This window comes from Oncorhynchus mykiss, chromosome 5 (assembly GCF_013265735.2).
Source record: "Oncorhynchus mykiss isolate Arlee chromosome 5, USDA_OmykA_1.1, whole genome shotgun sequence".
Classification (NCBI taxonomy): Eukaryota; Metazoa; Chordata; class Actinopteri; order Salmoniformes; family Salmonidae; genus Oncorhynchus; species Oncorhynchus mykiss.
The window spans coordinates 93,766,326-93,781,170 of NC_048569.1; the positions used below are offsets into that span (position 1 = coordinate 93,766,326).

At 44.2% G+C, this 14,845-nt stretch overlaps 1 protein-coding gene across 8 annotated transcripts in view; it reads left to right on the forward strand.

The window, feature by feature from the left end:
• The window catches only part of LOC110524846 (midasin), a 58,282-nt gene extending 43,666 nt beyond the window's left edge, over positions 1-14,616 (forward strand). For 6 of the 8 annotated variants that reach the window (XM_036978872.1, XM_036978874.1, XM_036978875.1 and 3 more), the window contains 4 exons: positions 846-1,100; positions 4,509-4,763; positions 12,971-13,192; positions 13,323-14,616. In XM_036978872.1, coding sequence (XP_036834767.1) covers positions 846-1,100; positions 4,509-4,763; positions 12,971-13,192; positions 13,323-14,101 — 1,511 coding nt within the window. In that variant the 3' untranslated portion in view covers positions 14,102-14,616. The remainder of the gene's footprint in view (positions 1-845; positions 1,101-4,508; positions 4,764-12,970; positions 13,193-13,322) is intronic. The other 2 variants (XM_036978873.1, XM_036978877.1) reach the window with 2 other exon arrangements.
• The last annotated feature ends 229 nt before the right edge of the window (positions 14,617-14,845 follow it).

Sequence of the window (14,845 nt, forward strand, 5' to 3'; positions counted from 1 at the left end):
AACACTCAAAACCTACTGGAAAGCCATTCTGGTGTGTCCTTGGCAATATATTTAGTTTAATTCTAAACCTGGGATAGTTTTAGTTTTCAGAAGACTGAGGTGGGTTTTTCTCTTAACGTTTTACCTGAGCTTTGTTCCTTTCATATTTCTTCTGATCCTGACAAACACCCTAGTTTCTGCTGGTGACAAGCATACCCATAACTGCTGCCATCACAATACTCGAACATGCAGAGGGTTTTACTCTGTTGTATTGGATTTGACCCAATCTAGTTTGTAATTTAGGCCAACAAGTAAATGTCTTTTCAGTGTTGTCTTGCAGTATTACTTTACGTCTTTGTTGCAAACAGAATGGATGATTTGGAGTGGATTTTGTTTCACTTTGTGAATGTGGAGTAGATCTGTAGGGTAAAACAATCAAATGTAATCCCTTTTTAGATGTAATGTTTTGTACACTGTATGTTGCCCTAAGAGTTGTGTGAGGTTGGTAGAATCTTATTCAAAATGATTTACTTCTGTAATGGCTGCCAACGATGCCTCCGCCAAGTATAAACTCTGGGGTATAAAGACAGACACAATCAAGACAGCTCCATCTAAAATCTGTCATTTTTTTACCTTTGAAAATGTGGAGTAGGTTGTGTAGATCGGTAGGAAAAACATCTAATTTCATCTATTTTTGTTATTTAAATTAATGGCAGTAAAATGGGAAAGGGGGATACCTAGTCAGTTGTACAACTGAAGTTTATCTTCCACATTTAACCCAACCCCTCTGAATCAGAGAGGTGCAAGAGGTGTGTATACTTTCACCAGGCACTGCTTATTGTGTCCGTCCTCTGTGTTTCCCGTAGCTCTAGTAAAAAAGGAGACGGGGCCTTCTGCTGCAGTAATGGAACAGCCAGGTCGTGATCCAGAGGAGAACAACACCACTGCCCAAGTGGAGAGCAGTGAGAGAGGCTCTACAGAGGAAGATGCTCAGGTAGAGCAGACAACCGCAGATATAGATACTCCTGCAGAGCAGAGCAACCAGAACCAGGATTCCTCTTTACCCCCAAATACATCAAGTGGTCAGGGGAGCCATAACTTGGAGGATCTTGATACCGAAGGTGAGAAAAGTGGAATGTTTCTCCCCCAAACAATGGTACCATCTAATTCCCTGATTCTGTCTTATTGCAGGTCTTGACATTAATACTTGTCCTCTTTCCAGGCCAAGTTTTTAAAAATGTTGGACCCAAAAAATATAGATTTCAGTTTTCCAAATGCATATGTAAAAAAAGAAAATGACACTTCACAATCTCAAGGAATTTCTACGATCAGCGAGGCCAACATTGGAATCCTATTTAAATACTTTTAAAATAATATCCTACATGACAAAGTGATGTGATATGCATATTGGCTATGGCCTCATGTCCAAAACCAGTGATGCACAAAACATTAAGAACATCTTCCTAGTATTGATACACTGATTGAAGTGGATTTAACTAGTGACATCAATAAGGGATCAAAGCCTTCACCTGGTCAGTCTGTCATGAAAAGAGCAGGTGTTCCTAATGATTCACCTGGTCAGTCTGTCATGAAAAGAGCAGGTGTTCTTAATGATTCACCTGGTCAGTCTGTCATGAAAAGAGCAGGTGTTCTTAATGATTCACCTGGTCAGTCTGTCATGAAAAGAGCAGGTGTTCTTAATGATTCACCTGGTCAGTCTGTCATGAAAAGAGCAGGTGTTCTTAATGATTCACCTGGTCAGTCTGTCATGAAAAGAGCAGGTGTTCCTAATGATTCGTCTGGTCAGTCTGTCATGAAAAGAGCAGGTGTTCCTAATGATTCACCTGGTCAGTCTGTCATGAAAAGAGCAGGTGTTCCTAATGATTCACCTGGTCAGTCTGTCATGAAAAGAGCAGGTGTTCTTAATGATTCACCTGGTCAGTCTGTCATGAAAAGAGCAGGTGTTCTTAATGATTCACCTGGTCAGTCTGTCATGAAAAGAGCAGGTGTTCTTAATGATTCACCTGGTCAGTCTGTCATGAAAAGAGCAGGTGTTCCTAATGATTCACCTGGTCAGTCTGTCATGAAAAGAGCAGGTGTTCCTAATGATTCACCTGGTCAGTCTGTCATGGACAGAGCAGGTGTTCCTAATGATTCACCTGGTCAGTCTGTCATGAAAAGAGCAGGTGTTCTTAATGATTCACCTGGTCAGTCTGTCATGAAAAGAGCAGGTGTTCCTAATGATTCACCTGGTCAGTCTGTCATGAAAAGAGCAGGTGTTCTTAATGATTCACCTGGTCAGTCTGTCATGAAAAGAGCAGGTGTTCCTAATGATTCACCTGGTCAGTCTGTCATGAAAAGAGCAGGTGTTCCTAATGATTCACCTGGTCAGTCTGTCATGAAAAGAGCAGGTGTTCTTAATGATTCACCTGGTCAGTCTGTCATGAAAAGAGCAGGTGTTCCTAATGATTCACCTGGTCAGTCTGTCATGAAAAGAGCAGGTGTTCCTAATGATTCACCTGGTCAGTCTGTCATGAAAAGAGCAGGTGTTCTTAATGATTCACCTGGTCAGTCTGTCATGAAAAGAGCAGGTGTTCTTAATGATTCACCTGGTCAGTCTGTCATGAAAAGAGCAGGTGTTCTTAATGATTCACCTGGTCAGTCTGTCATGAAAAGAGCAGGTGTTCTTAATGATTCACCTGGTCAGTCTGTCATGAAAAGAGCAGGTGTTCCTAATGATTCACCTGGTCAGTCTGTCATGAAAAGAGCAGGTGTTCCTAATGATTCACCTGGTCAGTCTGTCATGAAAAGAGCAGGTGTTCCTAATGATTCACCTGGTCAGTCTGTCATGAAAAGAGCAGGTGTTCTTAATGATTCACCTGGTCAGTCTGTCATGAAAAGAGCAGGTGTTCTTAATGATTCACCTGGTCAGTCTGTCATGAAAAGAGCAGGTGTTCTTAATGATTCACCTGGTCAGTCTGTCATGAAAAGAGCAGGTGTTCCTAATGATTCACCTGGTCAGTCTGTCATGAAAAGAGCAGGTGTTCCTAATGATTCACCTGGTCAGTCTGTCATGAAAAGAGCAGGTGTTCCTAATGATTCACCTGGTCAGTCCTTCATGAAAAGAGCAGGTGTTCCTAATGATTCACCTGGTCAGTCTGTCATGAAAAGAGCAGGTGTTCCTAATGATTCACCTGGTCAGTCTGTCATGAAAAGCGCAGGTGTTCCTAATGATTCACCTGGTCAGTCTGTCATGGACAGAGCAGGTGTTCCTAATGATTCACCTGGTCAGTCTGTCATGAAAAGAGCAGGTGTTCTTAATGATTCACCTGGTCAGTCTGTCATGAAAAGAGCAGGTGTTCCTAATGATTCACCTGGTCAGTCTGTCATGAAAAGAGCAGGTGTTCTTAATGATTCACCTGGTCAGTCTGTCATGAAAAGAGCAGGTGTTCCTAATGATTCACCTGGTCAGTCTGTCATGAAAAGAGCAGGTGTTCTTAATGATTCACCTGGTCAGTCTGTCATGAAAAGAGCAGGTGTTCTTAATGTTTTTGTTACACTGTGTATATCCATAGTTTTTGTCCAATTTGCTCCAGCTCAGTTCATTTGGTTAGGAATCATTGATGGACAGCAATATTGAAACTCTCTGATTATCAAGCAATTTTAAGTCAGGACTGAGACCGGAACACTCAAAACCTACTGGAAAGCCATTCTGGTGTGTCCTTGGCAATATATTTAGTTTAATTCTAAACCTGGGATAGTTTTAGTTTTCAGAAGACTGAGGTGGGTTTTTCTCTTAACGTTTTACCTGAGCTTTGTTCCTTTCATATTTCTTCTGATCCTGACAAACACCCTAGTTTCTGCTGGTGACAAGCATACCCATAACTGCTGCCATCACAATACTCGAACATGCAGAGGGTTTTACTCTGTTGTATTGGATTTGACCCAATCTAGTTTGTAATTTAGGCCAACAAGTAAATGTCTTTTCAGTGTTGTCTTGCAGTATTACTTTACGTCTTTGTTGCAAACAGAATGGATGATTTGGAGTGGATTTTGTTTCACTTTGTGAATGTGGAGTAGATCTGTAGGGTAAAACAATCAAATGTAATCCCTTTTTAGATGTAATGTTTTGTACACTGTATGTTGCCCTAAGAGTTTTATGAGGTTGGTAGAATCTTATTCAAAATGATTTACTTCTGTAATGGCTGCCAACGATGCCTCCGCCAAGTATAAACTCTGGGGTATAAAGACAGACACAATCAAGACAGCTCCATCTAAAATCTGTCATTTTTTTACCTTTGAAAATGTGGAGTAGGTTGTGTAGATCGGTAGGAAAAACATCTAATTTCATCTATTTTTGTTATTTAAATTAATGGCAGTAAAATGGGAAAGGGGGATACCTAGTCAGTTGTACAACTGAAGTTTATCTTCCACATTTAACCCAACCCCTCTGAATCAGAGAGGTGCAAGAGGTGTGTATACTTTCACCAGGCACTGCTTATTGTGTCCGTCCTCTGTGTTTCCCGTAGCTCTAGTAAAAAAGGAGACGGGGCCTTCTGCTGCAGTAATGGAACAGCCAGGTCGTGATCCAGAGGAGAACAACACCACTGCCCAAGTGGAGAGCAGTGAGAGAGGCTCTACAGAGGAAGATGCTCAGGTAGAGCAGACAACCGCAGATATAGATACTCCTGCAGAGCAGAGCAACCAGAACCAGGATTCCTCTTTACCCCCAAATACATCAAGTGGTCAGGGGAGCCATAACTTGGAGGATCTTGATACCGAAGGTGAGAAAAGTGGAATGTTTCTCCCCCAAACAATGGTACCATCTAATTCCCTGATTCTGTCTTATTGCAGGTCTTGACATTAATACTTGTCCTCTTTCCAGGCCAAGTTTTTAAAAATGTTGGACCCAAAAAATATAGATTTCAGTTTTCCAAATGCATATGTAAAAAAAGAAAATGACACTTCACAATCTCAAGGAATTTCTACGATCAGCGAGGCCAACATTGGAATCCTATTTAAATACTTTTAAAATAATATCCTACATGACAAAGTGATGTGATATGCATATTGGCTATGGCCTCATGTCCAAAACCAGTGATGCACAAAACATTAAGAACATCTTCCTAGTATTGATACACTGATTGAAGTGGATTTAACTAGTGACATCAATAAGGGATCAAAGCCTTCACCTGGTCAGTCTGTCATGAAAAGAGCAGGTGTTCCTAATGATTCACCTGGTCAGTCTGTCATGAAAAGAGCAGGTGTTCTTAATGATTCACCTGGTCAGTCTGTCATGAAAAGAGCAGGTGTTCTTAATGATTCACCTGGTCAGTCTGTCATGAAAAGAGCAGGTGTTCTTAATGATTCACCTGGTCAGTCTGTCATGAAAAGAGCAGGTGTTCTTAATGATTCACCTGGTCAGTCTGTCATGAAAAGAGCAGGTGTTCCTAATGATTCGTCTGGTCAGTCTGTCATGAAAAGAGCAGGTGTTCCTAATGATTCACCTGGTCAGTCTGTCATGAAAAGAGCAGGTGTTCCTAATGATTCACCTGGTCAGTCTGTCATGAAAAGAGCAGGTGTTCTTAATGATTCACCTGGTCAGTCTGTCATGAAAAGAGCAGGTGTTCTTAATGATTCACCTGGTCAGTCTGTCATGAAAAGAGCAGGTGTTCTTAATGATTCACCTGGTCAGTCTGTCATGAAAAGAGCAGGTGTTCCTAATGATTCACCTGGTCAGTCTGTCATGAAAAGAGCAGGTGTTCCTAATGATTCACCTGGTCAGTCTGTCATGAAAAGAGCAGGTGTTCCTAATGATTCACCTGGTCAGTCTGTCATGAAAAGAGCAGGTGTTCCTAATGATTCACCTGGTCAGTCTGTCATGAAAAGAGCAGGTGTTCCTAATGATTCACCTGGTCAGTCTGTCAAATCAAATCAAATTTTATTTGTCACATACACATGGTTAGCAGATGTTAATGCGAGTGTAGCGAAATGCTTGTGCTTCTAGTTCCGACAATGCAGTAATAACCAACAAGTAATCTAGCTAACAATTCCAAAACTACTACCTTATAGACACAAGTGTAAGGGGATAAAGAATATGTACATAAAGATATATGAATGAGTGATGGTACAGAGCGGCATAGGCAAGATACAGTAGATGGTATTAAGTGCAGTATATACATATGAGATGAGTATGTAAACAAAGTGGCATAGTTAAAGTGGCTAGTGATACATGTATTACATAAAGATGCAGTAGATGATATAGAGTACAGTATATACATATGAGATGAATAATGTAGGGTATGTAAACATTATATTAGGTAGCATTGTTTAAAGTGGCTAGTGATATATTTTACATTTCCCATCAATTCCCATTATTAAAGTGGCTGGAGTTTAGTCAGTATGTTGGCAGCAGCCACTCAATGTTAGTGGTGGCTGTTTAACAGTCTGATGGCCTTGAGATAGAAGCTGTTTTTCAGTCTCTCGGTCCCTGCTTTGATGCACCTGTACTGACCTCGCCTTCTGGATGATAGCGGGGTGAACAGGCAGTGGCTCGGGTGGTTGTTGTCCTTGATGATCTTTATGGCCTTCCTGTGACATCGGGTGGTGTAGGTGTCCTGGAGGGCAGTTAGTTTGCCCCCGGTGATGCGTTGTGCAGACCTCACTACACTCTGGAGAGCCTTACGGTTGTGGGCGGAGCAGTTGCCGTACCAGGCGGTGATACAGCCCGACAGGATGCTCTCGATTGTGCATCTGTAGAAGTTTGAGTGCTTTTGGTGACAAGCCGAATTTCTTCAGTCTCCTGAGGTTGAAGAGGCGCTGCTGCGCCTTCTTCACCATGCTGTCTGTGTAGGTGGACCAATTCAGTTTGTCCGTGATGTGTACGCCGAGGAACTTAAAACTTACTACCCTCTCCACTATTGTTCCATCGATGTGGATAGGGGGGTGCTCCCTCTGCTGTTTCCTGAAGTCCACAATCATCTCCTTAGTTTTGTTGACGTTGAGTGTGAGGTTATTTTCCTTGACACCACACTCCGAGGGCCCTCACCTCCTCCCTCGTCGTTGTTGGTAATCAAGCCTACCACTGTTGTGTCGTCCGCAAACTTGATGATTGAGTTGGAGGCGTGCGTGGCCATGCAGTCGTGGGTGAACAGGGAGTACAGGAGAGGGCTCAGAACGCACCCTTGTGGGGCCCCAGTGTTGAGGATCAGCGGGGTGGAGATGTTGTTGCCTACCCTCACCACCTGGGGGCGGCCCGTCAGGAAGTCCAGTACCCAGTTGCACAGGGCGGGGTCGAGACCCAGGGTCTCGAGCTTGATGACGAGCTTGGAGGGAACCATGGTGTTAAATGTCAAGCTGTAGTTGAACAGCATTCTCACATATGTATTCCTCTTGTCCAGATGGGTTAGGGCAGTGTGCAGTGTGGTTGAGATTGCATCGTCTGTGGACCTATTTGGGCGGTAAGCAAATTGGAGTGGGTCTAGGGTGTCAGGTAGGGTGGAGGTGATATGGTCTCTCAAAGCACTTCATGATGACGGTAGTCGTTTAGCTCAGTTACCTTAGCTTTCTTGGGAACAGGAACAATGGTGGCCCTCTTGAAGCATGTGGGAACAACAGACTGGGATAGGGATTGATTGAATATGTCCGTAAACACACCAGCCAGCTGGTCTGCGCATGCTCTGAGGGCGCGGCTGGGGATGCCGTCTGGGCCTGCAGCCTTGCGAGGGTTGACACGTTTAAATGTTTTCCTCACGTCGGCTGCAGTGAAGGAGAGTCCGCATGTTTTAGTTACGGGCCGTGTCAGTGGCACTGTATTGTCCTCAAAGCGGGCAAAAAAGTTATTTAGTCTGCCTGGGAGCAAGACAACCAGTCCCGTCACGGACCAGGATTTATTTTTGTAATCCGTGATTGACTGTAGACCCTGCCACATACCTCTTGTGTCTGAGCCGTTGAATTGAGCTTCTACTTTGTCTCTATACTGACACTTGGCTTGTTTGATTGCCTTGTGGAGGGAATAGTTACACTGTTTGTATTCGGTCATGTTTCCGTTCACCTTTCCCTGGTTAAAAGCAGTGGTTCGCGCTTTCAGTTTCACGCGAATGCTGCCATCAATCCACGGTTTCTGGTTTGGGAATGTTTTAATCGTTGCTATGGGAACGACATCTTCAACGCACGTTCTAATGAACTCGCTCACCGAATCAGCGTATTCGTCAATGTTGTTGTCTGACGCAATATGAAACATATCCCAGTCCACGTGATGGAAGCAGTCTTGGAGTGTGGAATCAGATTGGTCGGACCAGCGTTGAACAGACCTCAGCGTGGGAGCTTCTTGTTTTAGTTTCTGTCTGTAGGCAGGGATCAACAAAATGGAGTCGTGGTCAGCTTTTCCGAAAGGAGAGCGGGGCAGGGCCTTATATGCGTCGCGGAAGTTAGAATAGCAATGATCCAAGGTTTTTCCAGCACTGGTCGCACAATCGATATGCTGATAAAATTTAGGGAGTCTTGTTTTCAGATTAGCCTTGTTAAAATCCCCAGCTACAATGAATGCAGCCTCCGGATATATGGATTCCAGTTTGCAAAGAGTCAAATAAAGTTCGTTCAGAGCCATCGATGTGTCTGCTTGGGGGGGAATATATACGGCTGTGATTATAATCGAAGAGAATTCCCTTGGTAGATAATGCGGTCGACATTTGATTGTGAGGAATTCTAAATCGGGTGAACAGAAGGACTTGAGTTCCTGTATGTTGTTGTGGCCACACCACGTCACGTTAACCATGAAGCATACGCCCCCGCCCCTCTTCTTACCAGAAAGATGTTTGTTTCTGTCGGCGCGATGCGTGGAGAAACCAGCTGGCTGCACCGACTCCGATAGCGTCTCTCCAGTGAGCCATGTTTCTGTGAAGCAAAGAACGTTACAGTCTCTGATGTCCCTCTGGAATGCTACCCTTGCTCGGATTTCATCAACCTTGTTGTCAAGAGACTGGACATTGGCGAGAAGAATGCTAGGGAGTGGTGCACGATGTGCCCGTCTCCGGAGTCTGACCAGAAGACCGCTTCGTTTCCCTCTTTTACAAAGTCGTTTTTTTGGGTCGCCGGCTGGGATCCATTCCGTTGTCCTGGGTGAAAGGCAGAACACAGGATCCGCTTCGCGAAAGTCATATTCTTGGTCGTACTGATAGTGAGTTGACGCTGCTCTTATGTTCAGTAGTTCTTCTCGACTGTATGTAATGAAACCTAAGATGACCTGGGGTACTAATGTAAGAAATAACACGTAAAAAAACAAAAAACTGCATAGTTTTCTAGGAGCGCGAAGCGAGGCGGCCATCTCTGTCGGCGCTGAAAAGAGCAGGTGTTCCTAATGTTTTTTTTACACTGTGTATATCCATAGTTTTTGTCCAATTTGCTCCAGCTCAGTTCATTTGGTTAGGAATCATTGATGGACAGCAATATTGAAACTGGTCTCTGATTTTCAAGCAATTCTAAGTCAGGACTGAGACTGGAACACTCAAAACCTACTGGAAAGCCATTCTGGTGTGTCCGTGGCAATATATTTATTATTATTTATATTTTGCTGTCTTCAACCAAGATCTCAGCGATCACTGCCTCATTGCCTGCATCCGTAATGGGTCAGCGGTCAAACGACCTCCTCTCATCACTGTAAAACGCTCCCTGAAACACTTCAGCGAGCAGGCCTTTCTAATCGACCTGGCCGGGGTATCCTGGAAGGATATTGACCTCATCCCGTCAGTAGAGGATGCCTGGATATTTTTTAAAAATGCCTTCCTAACCATCTTAAATAAACATGCCCCATTCAAGAAATTTAGAACCAGGAACAGATATAGCCCTTGGTTCTCCCCAGACCTGACTGCCCTTAATCAACACAAAAACGTCCTATGGCGTTCTGCATTAGCATCGAACAGCCCCCGTGATATGCAGCTGTTCAGGGAAGCTAGAAACCATTATACACAGGCAGTTAGAAAAGCCAAGGCTAGCTTTTTCAAGCAGAAATTTGCTTCTTGCAACACTAACTCAAAAAAGTTCTGGGACACTGTAAAGTCCATGGAGAATAAGAACACCTCCTCCCAGCTGCCCACTGCACTGAAGATAGGAAACACTGTCACCACTGATAAATCCACCATAATTGAAAATTTCAATAAGCATTTTTCTACTGCTGGCCATGCTTTCCACCTGGCTACTCCTACCCCTGTCAACAGCACTGCACCCCCAACAGCAACTCGCCCAAGCCTTCCCCATTTCTCCTTCTCCCAAATCCATTCAGCTGATGTTCTGAAAGAGCTGCAAAATCTGGACCCCTACAAATCAGCCGGGCTAGACAATCTGGACCCTTTCTTTCTAAAATTATCTGCCGAAATTGTTGCCACCCCTATTACTAGCCTGTTCAACCTCTCTTTCGTGTCGTCTGAGATTCCCAAAGATTGGAAAGCAGCTGCGGTCATCCCCCTCTTCAAAGGGGGGGACACTCTTGACCCAAACTGCTACAGACCTATATCTATCCTACCATGCCTTTCTAAGGTCTTCGAAAGCCAAGTCAACAAACAGATTACCGACCATTTTGAATCTCACCATACCTTCTCTGCTATGCAATCTGGTTTCAGAGCTGGTCATGGGTGCACCTCAGCCACGCTCAAGGTCCTAAACGATATCTTAACCGCCATCGATAAGAAACATTACTGTGCAGCCGTATTCATTGATCTGGCCAAGGCTTTCGACTCTGTCAATCACCACATCCTCATCGGCAGACTCAACAGCCTTGGTTTCTCAAATGATTGCCTCGCCTGGTTCACCAACTACTTCTCTGATAGAGTTCAGTGTGTCAAATCTGAGGGTCTGTTGTCCGGACCTCTGGCAGTCTCTATGGGGGTGCCACAGGGTTCAATTCTTGGACCGACTCTCTTCTCTGTATACATCAATGAGGTCGCTCTTGCTGCTGGTGAGTCTCTGATCCACCTCTACGCAGACGACACCATTCTGTATACTTCCGGCCCTTCTTTGGACACTGTGTTAACAACCCTCCAGGCAAGCTTCAATGCCATACAACTCTCCTTCCGTGGCCTCCAACTGCTCTTAAATACAAGTAAAACTAAATGCATGCTCTTCAACCGATCACTACCTGCACCTACCCGCCTGTCCAACATCACTACTCTGGACGGCTCTGACTTAGAATACGTGGACAACTACAAATACTTAGGTGTCTGGTTAGACTGTAAACTCTCCTTCCAGACCCATATCAAACATCTCCAATCCAAAGTTAAATCTAGAATTGGCTTCCTATTTCGCAACAAAGCATCCTTCACTCATGCTGCCAAACATACCCTTGTAAAACTGACCATCCTACCAATCCTCGACTTTGGCGATGTAATTTACAAAATAGCCTCCAATACCCTACTCAACAAACTGGATGCAGTCTATCACAGTGCAATCCGTTTTGTCACCAAAGCCCCATACACTACCCACCATTGCGACCTGTACGCTCTCGTTGGCTGGCCCTCGCTTCATACTCGTCGCCAAACCCACTGGCTCCATGTCATCTACAAGACCCTGCTAGGTAAAGTCCCCCCTTATCTCAGCTCGCTGGTCACCATAGCATCTCCCACCTGTAGCACACGCTCCAGCAGGTATATCTCTCTAGTCACCCCCAAAACCAATTCTTTCTTTGGCCGCCTCTCTTTCCAGTTCTCTGCTGCCAATGACTGGAACGAACTACAAAAATCTCTGAAACTGGAAACTCTTATCTCCCTCACTAGCTTTAAGCACCAACTGTCAGAGCAGCTCACAGATTACTGCACCTGTACATAGCCCACATATAATTTAGCCCTATCAACTACCTCTTTCCCAACTGTATTTAATTTATTTATTTATTTTGCTCCTTTGCACCCCATTATTTTTATTTCTACTTTGCACATTCTTCCATTGCAAAACTACCATTCCAGTGTTTTACTTGCTATATTGTATTTACCTTGCCACCAAGGCCTTTTTTTGCCTTTACCTCCCTTCTCACCTCATTTGCTCACATTGTATATAGACTTGTTTATACTTTATTATTGACTGTATGTTTGTTTTACTCCATGTGTAACTCTGTGTTGTTGTATCTGTCGAACTGCTTTGCTTTATCTTGGCCAGGTCGCAATTGTAAATGAGAACTTGTTCTCAACTTGCCTACCTGGTTAAATAAAGGTAAAATAAAAAAAAAATAAATAAATATTTAGTTTAATTCTAAACCTGGGATAGTTTTAGTTTTCAGAAGACTGAGGTGGGTTTTACCTGAGCTTTGTTCCTTTCATATTTCTTCTGATCCTGACAAACACCCCAGTCCCTGCTGGTGACAAGCATACCCATAACTGCTGCCATCACAATACTCGAACATGCAGAGGGTTTTACTCTGTTGTATTGGATTTGACCCAATCTAGTTTGTAATTTAGGCCAACAAGTAAATGTATTTTCAGTGTTGTCTTACAGTATTACTTTACGTCTTTGTTGCAAACAGAATGGATGATTTGGAGTGGATTTTGTTTCACTTTGTAAATGTGGAGTAGATCTGTAGGGTAAAACAATCAAATGTAATCCCTTTTTAGATGTAATGTTTTGTACACTGAATGTTGTGCGATCTTGGTAGAATCTTATTCAAAATGATTTACTTCTGTAATGGCTGCCAACGATGCTTCCACCAAGCATGAACTCTGGGGTATAAAGACAGACACAATCAAGACATCTCCATCTAAAATCTGTCATTTCTTTACCTTTGAAAATGTGGAGTAGATTGTGTAGATCGGTAGGAAAAACATCTAATTTCATCTATTTTTGTTATTTAAATTGATGGCAGTAAAATGGGAAAGGGGGATACCTAGTCAGTTGTACAACTGAAGTGTATCCTCCACATTTAACCCAACCCCTCTGAATCAGAGAGGTGCAAGAGGTGTGTATACTTTCACCAGGCACTGCTTATTGTGTCCGTCCTCTGTGTTTCCCGTAGCTCTAGTAAAAAAGGAGACTGGGCCTTCTGCTGCAGTGATGGAACAGCCAGGTCGTGATCCAGAGGAGAACAACACCACTGCCCAAGTGAAGAGCAGTGAGAGAGGCTCTGAAGAGGAAGATAAGGATGGAGCTGTAGAGCCCCAGATTCCACTCCTCATCACAGACCAGAGGGCTACTAAAGAACGTGAATACCACTGCCACTTCCTTTCTGTTTTCATTGGTTAGTAGACACTAGGTAGTCTCTGACTGATTTGATGTGGCACTTGCAATTCAAGGAAATAGGCTATAGTGTTTTAAAAAATATATATATTCTCCCTCATGACTAATTCTAAACTATTCTTTTTCTACAGGTTATGCGAAAATTCCGATGCTCCTTGTAGGCCTTGTAGTGTTGCTGCTGGCTGTGGCTGTGAGCTTCATCCCTAAGTCTCTCCCTGAGAACACAGTGTTCAACCGAACAGAGACCTTCCACAGAGCGTTGAAGAAGGTGGAGGTGGCTTTCCCTGGGCAGCGCTCTGAGCTGTGGAGGAGGAGCAGGATCCACCTGGAGAGGCACCTCCAGACGACCCGGCCCACGGAGCCAGTCAGCCTGATGCTGACAGCAGGCCGCAGGGGGGAGAAGACGCTGCACTGCCTTGCCCTGCAGCTAGCCTCCGCCTTCTCCTCTGCCTTCAACACCTCGTCCATCCTCCACATCGACGGGGCCAGCAAGGCTGGCCAGGACAGCGACCAGGTCAAGCTGGACATCGACACCCAGCTGGGGGAAGCCTTCGAGGGGGACCAGCCCGTAGCCGTCATCCACCGCTTCGAGGAGCTGCCCCCAGGTTCCACGATCATATTCTACCGCTACTGTGACCACGAGAACGCAGCCTACAAAGAGGCCTTGCTCATCTTCACCGTGCTGCTGGGGGGTGAGGAGGAGCTGCCGGCCAGCCTGGGACTGAGTGCCGTGGAGGAGATGGTGGATGACCACCTGCAGGACAAGTTCCTCTTCTCTGACCAGCCGGCCGCCTTTGACTTGATGGACCTGGACAAGTTTAGTGGTCTGTGGAGCCGCATCTCCCACCTGGTTCTGCCAGTGGCAGCAGAGGAGAGGATAGAGCAGAGGGGCTGTGTCACAGTTCCATAGGGAGTTGAGCAGGAAGACTGGCACCCAAACAAACCTTCTAATACTCCAATCAATCAACTATATGAAACTTTCATCATCATCAGTTGTGATGTTTTAATGGTCACAGCGCACAGGGACGTGAATAGAACAGCAATGGTTGACCACTTGCCACTTTATAAGTTTATAAGTCTACTACAAAAGGCAGAGACAAGAAGGAGAAAAGAAAACACACCCAGAGAGACATTGCAGTAATGTAGTAATTAGTGATCAGGGAGACACTGCAGGGTGTGTATTGTATGTACAGCATGAATGAGATTGGGTTAATAATGAAGGATGTGATTATTATGAGTCTGTTTACTCTCATATTTTAATGATCCTATCTATATATGTCTATCGAAGAGGTGTGTGTGTGTGTGTGTGTGTTTTGATGTAACCAGGGGTTTACTTTGTCAAGATTACCCAGATTGCCTCACCTGTCAAGGACTTTGGCGAGAACAATGTGCCTTAAATGGAAATAATAAAATATGGGGAATGTGTGTATTGTGTTCTTCGTAGAATGAGTGTGTATTTCATGGGCTGGCTCGTTCTCCAGAAATATAGAAATGGCTAAATGACAGGTACAAAGTAGTGTTTGGTCTGCCTCGCGACGTACCACCAGAGGGCACCAAAGACCATATATCGCATGGCTGTAGCTTGGTTCATTCTCTTCTGTCTAGGAAAGTTGCTTCATAAACTATTTTAAAGATAAACTACTCACAAAATGTA